Source organism: Rhyacophila brunnea, unplaced genomic scaffold (assembly GCF_057557595.1).
Source record: "Rhyacophila brunnea isolate RB1 unplaced genomic scaffold, BYU_Rbru_1.0 scaffold_2, whole genome shotgun sequence".
Classification (NCBI taxonomy): Eukaryota; Metazoa; Arthropoda; class Insecta; order Trichoptera; family Rhyacophilidae; genus Rhyacophila; species Rhyacophila brunnea.
The window spans coordinates 13,971,157-13,984,577 of NW_028232859.1; the positions used below are offsets into that span (position 1 = coordinate 13,971,157).

Below are 13,421 nucleotides of genomic sequence, written 5' to 3' on the forward strand. Positions count from 1 at the left end.
AATATAATATAGTGATATAGTCTGCTTGCCAAATGTAACGTGCGATTTCCGATATTTATAATAAAACATCAATTATTTGAGTATGCAATGTCAGGCTATGTTTTTTGAACTACTTGTTCCTACACTTCCCCTGGCTTTAGGGTTGTCACAAAAAAACGATTTTCTTGAAATAAATGTGTTTTTTTTATTTTTATTGTTTTTAGACTAAAAACTATTCATCACTTTGAATCACCAGTTAACAATTTTTCTCATATTTCCTTTATTAAAAATTTACTATGTAAATCAACACATAAAAATGATACTATAATGCTTTGGGTTTTGGCAGCCCTAGCGTAAATTGGTAGGTTGTATGAAACAGTCATTGAAGTGATTCCTATCTTCGCCAACGTAGATATTTCTTTAAAATATGTCAAATTGTCTCTAGCATAAGACCTGAATTTGCTTAAGGCTATTTTTTAATAGATTTCGTGAGTATCCATAGACAATATTTTTTTATTGTACCTACTAAAACACATTAGGCGAAGTTAGGGAATCGTGCCGTAACTTCGTCTATATAAAAAATAGTGATTTATTGTATTATTTAGTATGAAAAGGGTATTACTTCAATATAAATAAAATTAAACACTATCATTGTGCATTACATAAGATCTATAAGACTTCATATTGGTGGATATTTTGGTGGCAAAACGACTTTCTGTTAAAAAACCGGGCGAAGTTAGGGGGTTTTACGGTAACTTAAAGTGTATAGAAATAAACCAACGGCGTTCCAATAAGCGGTCTTTTTTCTTGAGTGTGTAATTTAACAAGATACTTAATGAAAAGCAAGTCGAAGAATCTAGGTTATCACAAGTTTTGTTTTTGTTTTGTTACATCAAATAAGTATAACTTCTAACGCGCGTACACAAGTACACACACCGATTTTTTTACTTATTATTAAACCCATTTTCCAACAAATAAAGATTTCATTATTATTTTTACTCTCCTGCACAACTATCATTTTGTCAATGAACCCTTCATGTGCTTTGTTGTAATTTTTTTTGTTCCTATAAATATTAACAACAAAACATATCGACCACGTGGAATTTTTTGTTTTATAATTTACTTAATCTTTTCATGCTATACAATATCGGAGATCGGTCAACACCAGAGCAATTTTTGGTTTATCATTTGCAAGCCGGAACAGTTCAATGAAATTTCAATCGTACCAATGACGGAAGTTCATAATCCACAAAATGCTGCATCTTACTCGGGTCTAGGACGATTTGGCGCCGGGACAACTGGACGCCATGCAATTCGAAATTAAATAGACATTAGGTACTTATAGGTATTTTAATAAAATGTTTAATATTATTAGTTATATTTAAATTATGATTTAATAGTTGGCGAGAATTTAAATATGCACACGTAAATAATGATTTAATCGTGCATATAATTAAGTTCCAACGAAAGAAGAGTTTAATATAAGAGTTATAAGAGATAAGGCCTTAGGCATGGTAATTCACAATCCGCAATAAAAAAAACATTATGTTAAGAGTAAAATGAATTAAAACTACTAAGTAGTAGATAGAAACTGATTAAAATTCTTCGTCTACGTTCTGTATACGTGTCTACGACAGTGCGGCGTCCAATTGTCCTGGCGTCCAGTTGTCCCATTACCATATTACTCTGCTACGGTTACCGATGATCTTTTATTAGATAGCGAGTTAATAATTTATAATTCAAGTGGATTGAAAATTGTTTTTCAGACTGAAAATAATAGCGCATCATGATGATAAATATATATTACCTAGAAAGTCTGTACATTGTTCAAGTTTACATCCCAAAAATAAACAAAAAATATTTATGTTCGTCTATTATATGACACATTTAAGACACATTTTAAGTACATATGTATTTATTGAAATTGTATTATATTAAGATTTAAGATTGAGATTACTCAGTCATATGGAAATAAATATTCATAAAATTATGATTGCCGTCAGTTGGTTAAGTTAAGAGATATTTTTGTAGGAGCAGTGATCTAAAAACGCCTGTACGAATTTCTTTGGACTTGTTATAAATAGAATTGAATTTGAATATTGACGCAAGTGCTGTAAGACGAAAATACAGACTAAAGATAAACAGAAGAATGTTGACTTGCGGCAAAATAGTAATTTCGCAAATAAATTATTAAAATTTTAATAAAATCACAGTATCACTCCTCAGAGTTTTGTCAACTGCAGCTCCACTCAGAGAAAAAAGATTAAAAATGGCAGCGTCTATTTTTTTCCTGGCATAATAACTATATTTTTTCTTTTCTGTTCCATTTCATTATGTATTTTTTTTTATATAATAATGCGCGCGCTTCTTTACTCGCACTTCCTCTTACCACCACTTCACCGCTGCTACTCATGATGAATTGTGGCAAGTGGATTATTCGATAACGGTAGGATGTAGACGCGCAATCTTTTACACACATAAGCGCATCTATTATATACACACAGCTGCTATCGGGGGCTATCGGCAGCTGTCGAGAGTAGTTTATCATATTTATATATTATAATTGTTATATTAAGTTAGCCGTCTAAGCTGTCAAAACTGTCTATCTCACTTTGAAAGTTAACACAGCCAAGAGATGTGCTGTTAAAACATAGCATTTTTCGACGGTTGAGACGGTTAAATTATTGTAACAATTAACTCCTCAATACATAAATATGATAAACTACCCTCGATAGCCGCCGATAGTCGCCGATAGCAGCTTGTGTATAAAATAGATACGCAGGAGTGATTGGGCTAACAATTATTAATAATTGTAAAATAAGTATGTTAGTAATTTAATCTAATTTAATTTAATTTAAGTAAATAATTAATAATAATGGCGATTGGAGATAACCAAATATCTGACTCCTGACCATCACACCAGTCAATTTGTGACTTGACACGGTGGGTTCGCTGGCAAGCTCTTTGAGCTTGGACTTGTAAGCCGTCCGACATGTCCATGCGGAGGGGAGATTCAGGATGCCAACCACATCCTCTGTGAATGTCTTAGAATGTGCTCCGAACGAGAGGAGATGCTCAGGTCGGTCCAACCAGCTGTTGGGCCCATCGGGCCGTCCGACTTGGTTGCTACTAAGGCCAATTACCTTGCATTTAAAAAATTGCGGTGTCTTACTGCGGGCGTGAAGATCTCTTCACATAATTTTTGCTGTTCGTATGATTAGCTTCATTATTTTGTTTTATATATACTAGAATCATTTTTATTTTCATAATTTCCCTGTGCTCTTTTCTCCCCGGCACTTTGCATTAGAAAGTAACTTTAAACTCAGTCAGAGCTCACTCTGAGCGTAGCAACCTTAGTCCTGGGTATCTCCTCCTAGGGCATCCCCGGCCTAAAACTTAACTAGATGCTTTACATGGCCAATGTAGGGCCACGTGATACGCCCGATTAAGAACGGGTGTCGTGCGTGGCGGGTTTTGGTTTGGAGGGATTAACTTCAATGTTAGTAATTTAATCTCCTCTTCTTGGACGGCCATATGCGTCACATGTAAGCAAAATTGGTAACTGACTGTGTGTATTAATTAAAAAAATATATAATTAAAGACATAGCTCAGTTTTTATAAGCTGTATTCGTTGAACCTACTTCTAAAATATCAAAATACCACAGTACAATTTTCGCCCTTGTATTCTCTTCAATACGATAAAGAAAATGACTTTCCCGCATCCTTTTATTATTCGCATTCAAGAGCTTACGAGCATCTAAGAGTTTGATCCTATGACTGACGTTTGACTTACAGAGAAAACAGAATACTTACCAATAATATGTTACCAAAATAAACACGAGGCAACAACCGAAAGATGGTGATTTTTTTCATTCAATAAATTATTGTATTTTGAATGACAGTTGAAAGCTAATTGATTAGTAGGAATCATTCTTCAAGCAGGTTTATTAAGTTGTAAGTTGAATTGAATGAAATTGAGATTCTTTCTACGATTGTTTATTTACCATTCGAGTCAACTGGTTGCCTAGCAAGTTGCCTAGAGTAACCAAGGTGATATCAACTGGCATCGAAATGTCAAACTTGTTTGTTTCACTAGACGGCACCTTGATTACGATTGTCGGTTCAACTTAAATCGATACGCAGTCCTTTCGATGTTTTGTTCAATATTCAACAGACAGTTGAACAACAAAAGTCGATATTTGAGAACACGGAATCTGTGCCAGAAAAACCTTTAAGCGAACAAGAGTCTGAATATTTTGAATACCTAGCACAAATAACTAATATTAGTATGTTTATATATTGACCACTAGTGGTAAGATGCTTATCTGAGTACAATACGTACTTAAAAATATTCATATTCGTTTTATTTCTAGCTTTATAACCATTATGTAGGTCTTAGCTTCCTCCAGCATCTACCTACACCCAGGTGTATCCAAAGTCGGTTTCTTCTAGTTGAGGATGCTCAAAGTATTTATATCCAACTCGAAATTATCCATCCATCTTGTAGGAGGTCGACCAAGACTTCGTTTACCTCCCTTGCCAAATGTTAGTTTCTATGTCATGCGAGACTTGTCCATCCTTTGATAATGTCCCCATCATTTGTGACAGTTTACTGTGATGGACTGTACAATGTACAAGCTCCCATACAAAGCTTACGTCTCGTTGATGTATCTCTGTTTACACCCTGACTATGTGTAATTGATGGGTTCGAAGATACCACGTACCATTCTCCGCTCAAATGAGAGAACACTTTTTCATATATACTTTTAATAATCCAAACAATGGGTTGGCAGATCTTCTGTAATGCAAAGATGTGGGATAATTTCAATTAAGTCACTATAAATGCTTACTATTATTATTTATAATTTTTAATAATATACATTATCAACAATTCATTCATACTTAACCAATATAAAAGAAATACAAAAGAAATTTATTTAAATCTAAAATCTAGGATATAAATTAAATACGTTTATATCAATTGCTACTAAACTGACTTAAGAACTTTTAGACCGCATCCACAGAATTTTAAAAAACACTTGCGAGCAGTGGATCCACCTCTGCCGATAATGATGACATATTTTTGTTCAAGACTGAATAATAATAACACACCGAGTCATCACCATTATCATATTCAGTCTATTTCAACTCCCTTCCGGATGAAAGCCTTCCAAAGCTCTCTTCGTCCCTCTCGGTTCCCCCTTCTTTACTGCCACGTAATTCCACCGAACCTTAAAATTCCATGTATTGTTTTTTAAATACACAAATTTCATGCATAACCAGGCAACCTGAATGGTTAAATTAACGACGTATTAGTTATTAACCTAATGAAAGTAGTGAGTAAATAATTTAGATATGATAAAATTATGATAAAATAATTTACCGTGTTCTGATTAGTGTGTTATTTTACCGTTTGGATTTTCTTGTCACAATCAAAATAGGATGGAGAAGAGAAGGTGGTCCGAGCAGTTTACTAATTTCTAACACCAGCGTTTCTGGGTTCGATTACAGTTGAGATCACAAAGTGATTTTCAAAAGCTTTGGTACTTCTGAGATTATAATTTATATGTTGTAGTGTTACATAAACGGCTATTGGAGAAAATCACAGTTGATGCGTGCTTTTGTTTCAAATACATAAATGTAAATATTATATTTATTGTGAATCAGGACGATTGGCAGCGTTGACTACATGGCTAGCTGAACACGTAGATATTATTCATATGCTTAATGAAAAAAAAAATACTTTCTCACAATGATATTGAAAAAATAAATTTATCGAGTGAGACATTTGTTCGATTGTTCCAGCCTTTTTATTTAACCCAACACGGTTAAAATAAAAGTACAAGTATTCTAGGCTTTTGGTGAGAAAAACATTTTAATAATATAATGTTAGGTACTGAGGTGAAAAAGTGCTTACTTGCAAGAAGTAAATTGACTGTGTGAATTTTGGATGCAAAATAATATAATGTTATAAACAACTATTTTTTTCCTTTCGCACCGATTTAGAGCCAAAAACTGCTGACGGTCTGTGAATCATTAAATAAATAAATGTCAATTAAATAAATTATATTACTTTGAGAACTGAGTCACACAGATCCGATGACAGCCACGTCTGTGTCTGTTCATTGAAATGTCAATAAAATAAATATTTTATGGGCTGCTTAGCATTGAGTGCAGAAACTTTTACGAACTAGTCCAATACTTTACTAAATTTACTACAGTGGCAATACTATCAATATATCGTTATTTGTGTAAGTACTTACTATTAATAATTATTTTGTTCTTCAATAAGAATTAAGATAGCAATTAATAATAATTAACTAACAGAAATAAATTGGTGCTGTAAAGTTTACTACGGATAAGTTTTGGGGAAAAACTGGCAACATCAAGTATTGAAAGCTAAGTTGCGAAATATATCTATTTGAAAACTTAGGATCTGCAGAACTACTTCCCAAAGTCTCATTATACGTATTCTAAGAATTTCAGTATTATCGCTTTATAACGTGAAATTCTGGAGAAATGTTTTGTGGTTGGAATAATATTATACCGGATGGATGACCTTAAAATGTCAGCCAGATAAAATAATCTTTAGGTTGCGTCTTATATATTATTATAAAAGACGTCACGACACCACAGCAAAATGGAGCTATAATTATTGCAGTTGTGTGACCAATAATATAATATTGCCTTTGTTTTATCATATTATTTTAATAGATTGTAACCGCAAGTGAAATATATTTCTCGAAATTTTATAACGAAACATTATAAAGAAACGAGAATTAAAACTATTACAAAATTCTCTAGATATCTCGAATAAAGAGTTTTCGATCATAATATTATCGTTAACGACCATTTTTTAGAGAAATATTCATTTTCTAGCACAATCGATGGCTTTCAAATGATGTTATAAGGATGCCGTAAACGGTAAAAGTAACGTGTTCTACGTATATATTAAATTATTATATATAAATAAGAAAATTATATGGTTTCTGTGTTCATTGCCTATGAAGATGACGTATAAGTGCCGAAAACTATATTACATATTTCATTTGATAACGCCTATGAAAGAATATATTTCATTAAAAAATATTGGAATTTTTCAAATTAAAACACTTTTAAATACTCAAAGCGTATTTTTTATTTAAGAATCCAAAATCGACTTTGTAATACGTTTTTAATCGAATTACTTCATATCTTGTGATATATTAATAGCTATATACCTGATAGCATATAGCTATCTCCCTCTCATTTAATTAATAATGCTTCTTTACGCTTCATTTGAATTATGTAAAATTATATACGGTTCCGAATGATAAAAATACTACACGGAGTTATCGGCTTCTTATTTGAAACGTATTGATTTCAATTTCATATAATTGGGAGACGTTATAATAAATTAATAATATAGAAGAGCTTTTTTCAGTTAGAGTAGGTAATCAAAGTTTAGATAGGCAATCATGTATAAAAATAACTCAATGTCATCATTGCGAAAAAGATTCATTAGATATTGCATTATGAAATATACATACGTAGGTATATTGTTATTAATTTTGTTCACCGATAAGAAACATTTCTAAAAATAATTACAAGATAAAAAGAGCTTTTTATATACCACGTTTTTAAATTTTCTCTTGAATCATATAAACTTGACCATTCTATATATTAATAATTTAGGAAAAATAAGGCTATAGTCAACAAATCATTTTTTTGCTATTTTGCAACAAACAAAGAAATATAGAATACTGAAATGTCATTTTGATTTCCATAGTAACGCACGTATATATTAATAATTTTGTTGCTAGGACCACCCCCTTAGCAACCAATAATAGTGGGTTGGATTACGGATTTCTTCCGAAATAACTTTTCATACAAAACAGAATCAACTGAAAATGAATTCAATTCTACTTAAAGATGGCTAAAAGTATTAAAAGACTGCATTGGCATCGTGTTCTGACATATTCTAAAAGTTTCAAATGTCTAGCTAGTCGGGAAGCTAGTTAAAAATCGATTGCAAGATTTATACTGGTCAAACAATCACTGGACAAACAAGAATACGAGCTAAGAAAAACGTGGTAATAATACCATTCTAAACCTATGGCGGGGTCTGCATTCAGCCAACTTGGAGTCGCATAGAGGTAAATGCTGTATTCTGTGAGGACTAAATGTCGTTTATTCAACATACCTGTGCTCTTGTATGCCTGTGAGACATGACATCTTACTAAACTTAAAAGGTCTCGGCTTTTGAGCTTTCAGAATCGATGTATCCTAGGAGTACATTGGTGCACCCGAGTTCGTGAGCAGACACAGCAGCCTTCGGTGATTAAGGTAATCACAAAGAGACGTTTTACGTGGCTGGGACATGTATTCCGGATGTCGCCAAAGAGTGCGACACTTCGTACCCTTGAGGCATAGCCTAAAGGGTTCCGTCCTCGTGGCTGGCCGTCCTTCATCCTGCAGCGGTGTTACAAAAGCGATCTACGTGCTGCATGTTTGGGAGGCGCAAGAGTTGGCGATGGATCGATGGAAGTGGCGCGAAATTGTGCTTGCTCTATGCTCCCAATGCTGGATCGTGACAGGGTGAAAGAAGAAGAAGAAAAAACCCTTTTCAAAGATATTTTTTGAAAATTCTATTTCCAATATCGTCTAACTTTTTAATTTCAACAAAACATTTAGCTACATTATAATATGTGTATATAATTTTTGAAATTAAAATTGTTAGTTGGGAACTAAAATATTACATACATAACCATATTTCATCCAAAAGAATGTCATAATATTATTATTGTGCAGTTATAGATTACAATGAAAGATGGCATATCAATATTTTTTTCCAATGAATGGGTGAAAGGTTACAAAATAATAAATAATTGTGTTATATTTATTTATAGATTGTGAAAAAGTTTATATTGGAAAATTTCTAAACTCACTCTGCAATTACTCTGAATCCAGCGGTAAACGATCAAATTGCTATAGCATCCCCTCCTAATTGAATTATCCCAAAATAGTTCAAGGTTTTACCTGTAGTGGAGTGTTGGGCTCCCCTCTCACGTTGGATTGCACAGGTGGATAGAGTTGGGCCAAGCACATTACTGCTTCATTACAGAACTTCAAACCCATCACTTCTTCATCTTCCCGACCGTATCTGAAACAATGAAAGAATAATTTAGAAATTATAATAATCTATAAACGGCTGAAGTCAGCGGCGGACCTAATCACTCGAGGCCACTGATCGTAGTACCAATTGGCTATACCAGTGATCGCCAAACGGTCGCTCGCGAGCTACCCGTAGCTCTCGGCGGCATTTTCGGTAGCTCGCGTAGGATATATTATCATATTTATAAATTTGCATCTCAAATATAATTATTGATCTCCGAAATTAAATATTTATCGAACTGACTCACAGATGATAGAAACAGACTCACAGATGTACATCTTGATAATTGCATTCGGATGGGAGTGACAAGGTACTCACCGAGATTTGAAATTATTATTATTTTGTTTATAAATAAATAATTTAAGTACGCATTTTATGTTTCATTCGAAGTCTTATATCCTAATTTGTTTTAAGTAATATATTAATATTATGTATGGTACGATAAAGGACGATGGTAAAAAAATATGAAGAAGGAATATGTATAAGTAGCTCATCAGACAATTTAAATTTCTGAAAGTTGCTCACATCCTTATTGAGTGTAGAGACCACTGGGCTATAACGATAGAAAAATACGTACTATCTTATTTATATTTTAAGAAAAATTTAATTACATATTGCCGCATTTGTCATGAGTGTAAAAAAGTTTTTTAAATTGACGCAACTGTATCCTTTGAGTAAGTCCTTATATTGTTTTGTATGTTTTCATTTTTATTCGCCTTAAATGCCAATATTGTACTTAAAATGACATGAAATAGTTCCAATTAATCATTTTCATGGCTATAAATCCACCAGCAATATGTCATAGATTAAGGTTTTCTATTGAATACCTGTTACCGACAGTTTTCGTTTCCTTTTTGAAGTCTACGGTATCATTGAATACCTTTTGATGTTTTTTTGCACGTTTGACTTTTAAATCAAGATTATCTATAAATTTGTTAAAGATATTTCTCAATAATTAAAAAAAATATTTCGTATTTTGACATATAAGTTATATTGATAGATGATAATAATTGCACAACCATTCATAAATTACGATTTTCATATATCCCATAACATAATTCCACTCCTGATTAATGTATATAATTGTCAAATCTTTAGAAAAGGGCAAATCGAACATACTTCATTAATTAGCTAACTATTACTAACTAATGTAACATTCTAATTATTGAACATACATAATTTTGAAAACACTTCTGAGAAAATATATTATAACCAATAGAAAAAACCTTTTTTGAAAAAAAAAAACGACACCCAGCAGGAATCTAACCTGCATCTCTCGGGTTCCGCGCCCCACTAATAAGCGTCATACTTAATTGCGACCAATTTTAACTAATGGCTCTTAATACTTTACTCTCTGAAGAGCTTTTCAAATTTAGTTACTATTGGCGATCGTATAGTATAGTGGCCTATGTGTGTGGGCGCGATACTAGAGAAATGCAGGTTCCATGCCTGCTGAGTATCGTATTTTTTCCAAAAAAGATTAGAGTTATAATATAGTTTCTCTTTCAAAATTATGTATGTTCAATACTTCATTAACAAAATAATCCAAAAGGTATGTTTCTGATGTGTTACTATATCCATGTCTGTTATTAAATCATTTGAATAAAATACACTTTAAAAAATATTAGCCAGGCAAAAATTTTAAAACTAAAATTTGGAGAGATCCTAATACCACGCTTCAAAATTACAAAATATGGTCGCCAATATTGAATTTGAAATATTACTATTGATTTTTTTTCCTAATAAGTGTACACATATTTTTGGTGTCATGAATAATTATGCTGTATTTCAGTTTAATCTATATTGTAGAATATAAATCTGTTTGTAAACGAAAAAGACAGAAAAGTTTGAAACGGAAAATTATGCAAATGCATACACGAGAAAAAGCAATAGCTGAATCAACGCAAACTTAAACATAAAAGTTTATATGGAAAGTTGTGTATATCTTAATCATATTTTGATTCTTCTGAATAGTAGTGATTTTAGACTTATCTCCTTTTTCTTTTTACATTCAGAATAGTCTTATAAAAATGACGGAATATATTAAAATAATTATGAAGGTATTTTAAGAGATGAACAAATATTGTACTTTTATTAAACTATTTCTTTTATTCAACGAATGAGACACAAAAGTTGATAATGTAACATTCTATATGCTGAACATACATAACGACGCCATAGATGTCAAGGGAGTCAAGCCACAAATTTGGCGAAAAAGAGTAAAGTATACAAAAGCATTTTAAAATGATCACAGATGCAGTGGTCAATGGATTTAAGCCACAAAGCTTTTTTGACTACATTTTTTGTTCATTTCAATATTCAGTGGTCAAGAGATATAACACACATAATTTCTAAGATAGTATTTTTTTCGTTATTTGTACTAAATACTAGAAAGGTAACACCACAAAGTATATTATATGTTCAAAGTTTCACCGTTATATCTTTAGAAACAAAAAAGTTCAATAAAAAAATGTTACTTTTATTATTGTCACACAAAATCTTTGCGTGCTTGTTTCTCAGCATTGTGATTTTGTGGACAGGCTCTCTTGACATCTACGGCGACGAATTTACTTTGAAAATATCTCACAGGACTTAAACCGGTATCCGCTGAATTCGCGTTAGTGTGCTTTACCAATTAAGCTACGAGCATTCTATTTAATTACGACAATTTAAACTAGTAGTTGTTACATGAAATGCTTATCGAATTGCGTTATAATGTTGGCTATTGGTTTTAGTATATTAAATTACGGTAGGCATCAATTTAATTAATTTCTTAATTACTAATCGACGTCGCCAGCGGATACAGGTTCCAGTCTCGTCGGGTGTCGTTTATTGTATACAAAAAGATTTTTTCTAGTGTGTATAATGCATGAGATGTTTGTAAAGTATGTGTTTTAATTATTGTACTATAATCGCGATTAGTTATTCATTATTATTGTTTGACTAAGCGTTTGGAGGTAAAAGGATATTACTTATGTTTAAAAATAAACCTAAGTCGATGTGAGTATATTTGATGTTTTTTTTTAATATTTGGTTTACTTACTATTCCTGTATGAATGAATGTAATTTAATGTACGCAAATATCTTTATCATACAGTAAACTAAATCCCAAAGCAGATCTAATTTGTAATCAAAAGTAATTGGCGAAATTTTACCTTTTTCGACATGTGCAGGCCAATCAATGTTTGTATTATCAAGAGATAAAATCAAGTTACATGGACCTTCGTTAGTTGTGTTAGAGTAATGGAGTCAAAAATATAGAAAAAATAAGGCAAATAAAATGGCTAATATAATGAAGGTCTTTTTAATATCCTATAATATCCTTCGTTATGGTAAATGAAATAGGTCAATGAAATTATCTGCTCAAATCAAAGCAAATGACAAATAAACATAATTTATATCGGAATGAATGCTACCTTTGATTCGTATATCATATGGCAGGCATATCTAATGCGTCAATCGCAGGATGGACCATATAAATTATAATATAAAGTAATGTGATTTCATTGATATTTTGAAGGACGATCATTAACCATTTCAATTTTTTAAATAACATATTTAAAAAAAAACTTCTATTGTATTGTATCATAGAGATATTTTGCGTACATAAAATTACGTTCATTCATACAGGAACAGTAAGTAAACTAAATAAAAAAAAAACATTAATTATATTCACGTCGAAATATGTTTATTTTAAAAAAACCTACGAAACATACATATTACAAACACATCCTGAAAAACATTGGACAGGGTAGGGACTCGAACTCACGCCTTTAACTTTCCGAGTGAGTGCTTTGGCCTCCAAAGACGTGAGTTCGAGTCCCACTTGGCCCAAATTTTTTTCTAATTTTTTTTCAAATATGTATGTTTCTGAGGTTTTTCAAAATATGTTATTCCTATAATAAAGAATTAAACATCATTAAAACCTAGTGTATATTCAATATTGAATAAAAAAACAAATAATAATTTCTATTTTTATTTCCTTAACCAGCTTACACGAAAGTTCAAAGAACATTAACCACGAGGAAGTCCGCGTAAACTTACCGTCTGCCACATGAGTGAGAGAAAGAGAAGTTGTGGATTCCCGCGCTTTAAATTGAGGTGTAATTTATCCCAACCGTCACGCAGTAAGCTTTTATTAGCATGAGAATGGTTTGACAATGAGTACAGTGAATGACCAAAAGGAGACCAAGATTTTTTTGTAATGATGAAAGACGAGTGCTATTGTTTAATTTGTAATATTTTAGTGTCATCAGTCAAATATAATACGTTTATTTAAGTTCAAGAA

General features: G+C 32.0%; 1 protein-coding gene across 1 annotated transcript in view; it reads right to left on the reverse strand.

Moving 5' to 3' along the window:
• LOC147071896 (arrestin homolog) overlaps positions 1 to 13,421 on the reverse strand; it is a 159,895-nt gene that overhangs the window by 94,760 nt on the left and 51,714 nt on the right. The window contains exon 3 of the mRNA XM_085946420.1: positions 8,998 to 9,121. Coding sequence (XP_085802546.1) covers positions 8,998 to 9,121 — 124 coding nt within the window. The remainder of the gene's footprint in view (positions 1 to 8,997; positions 9,122 to 13,421) is intronic.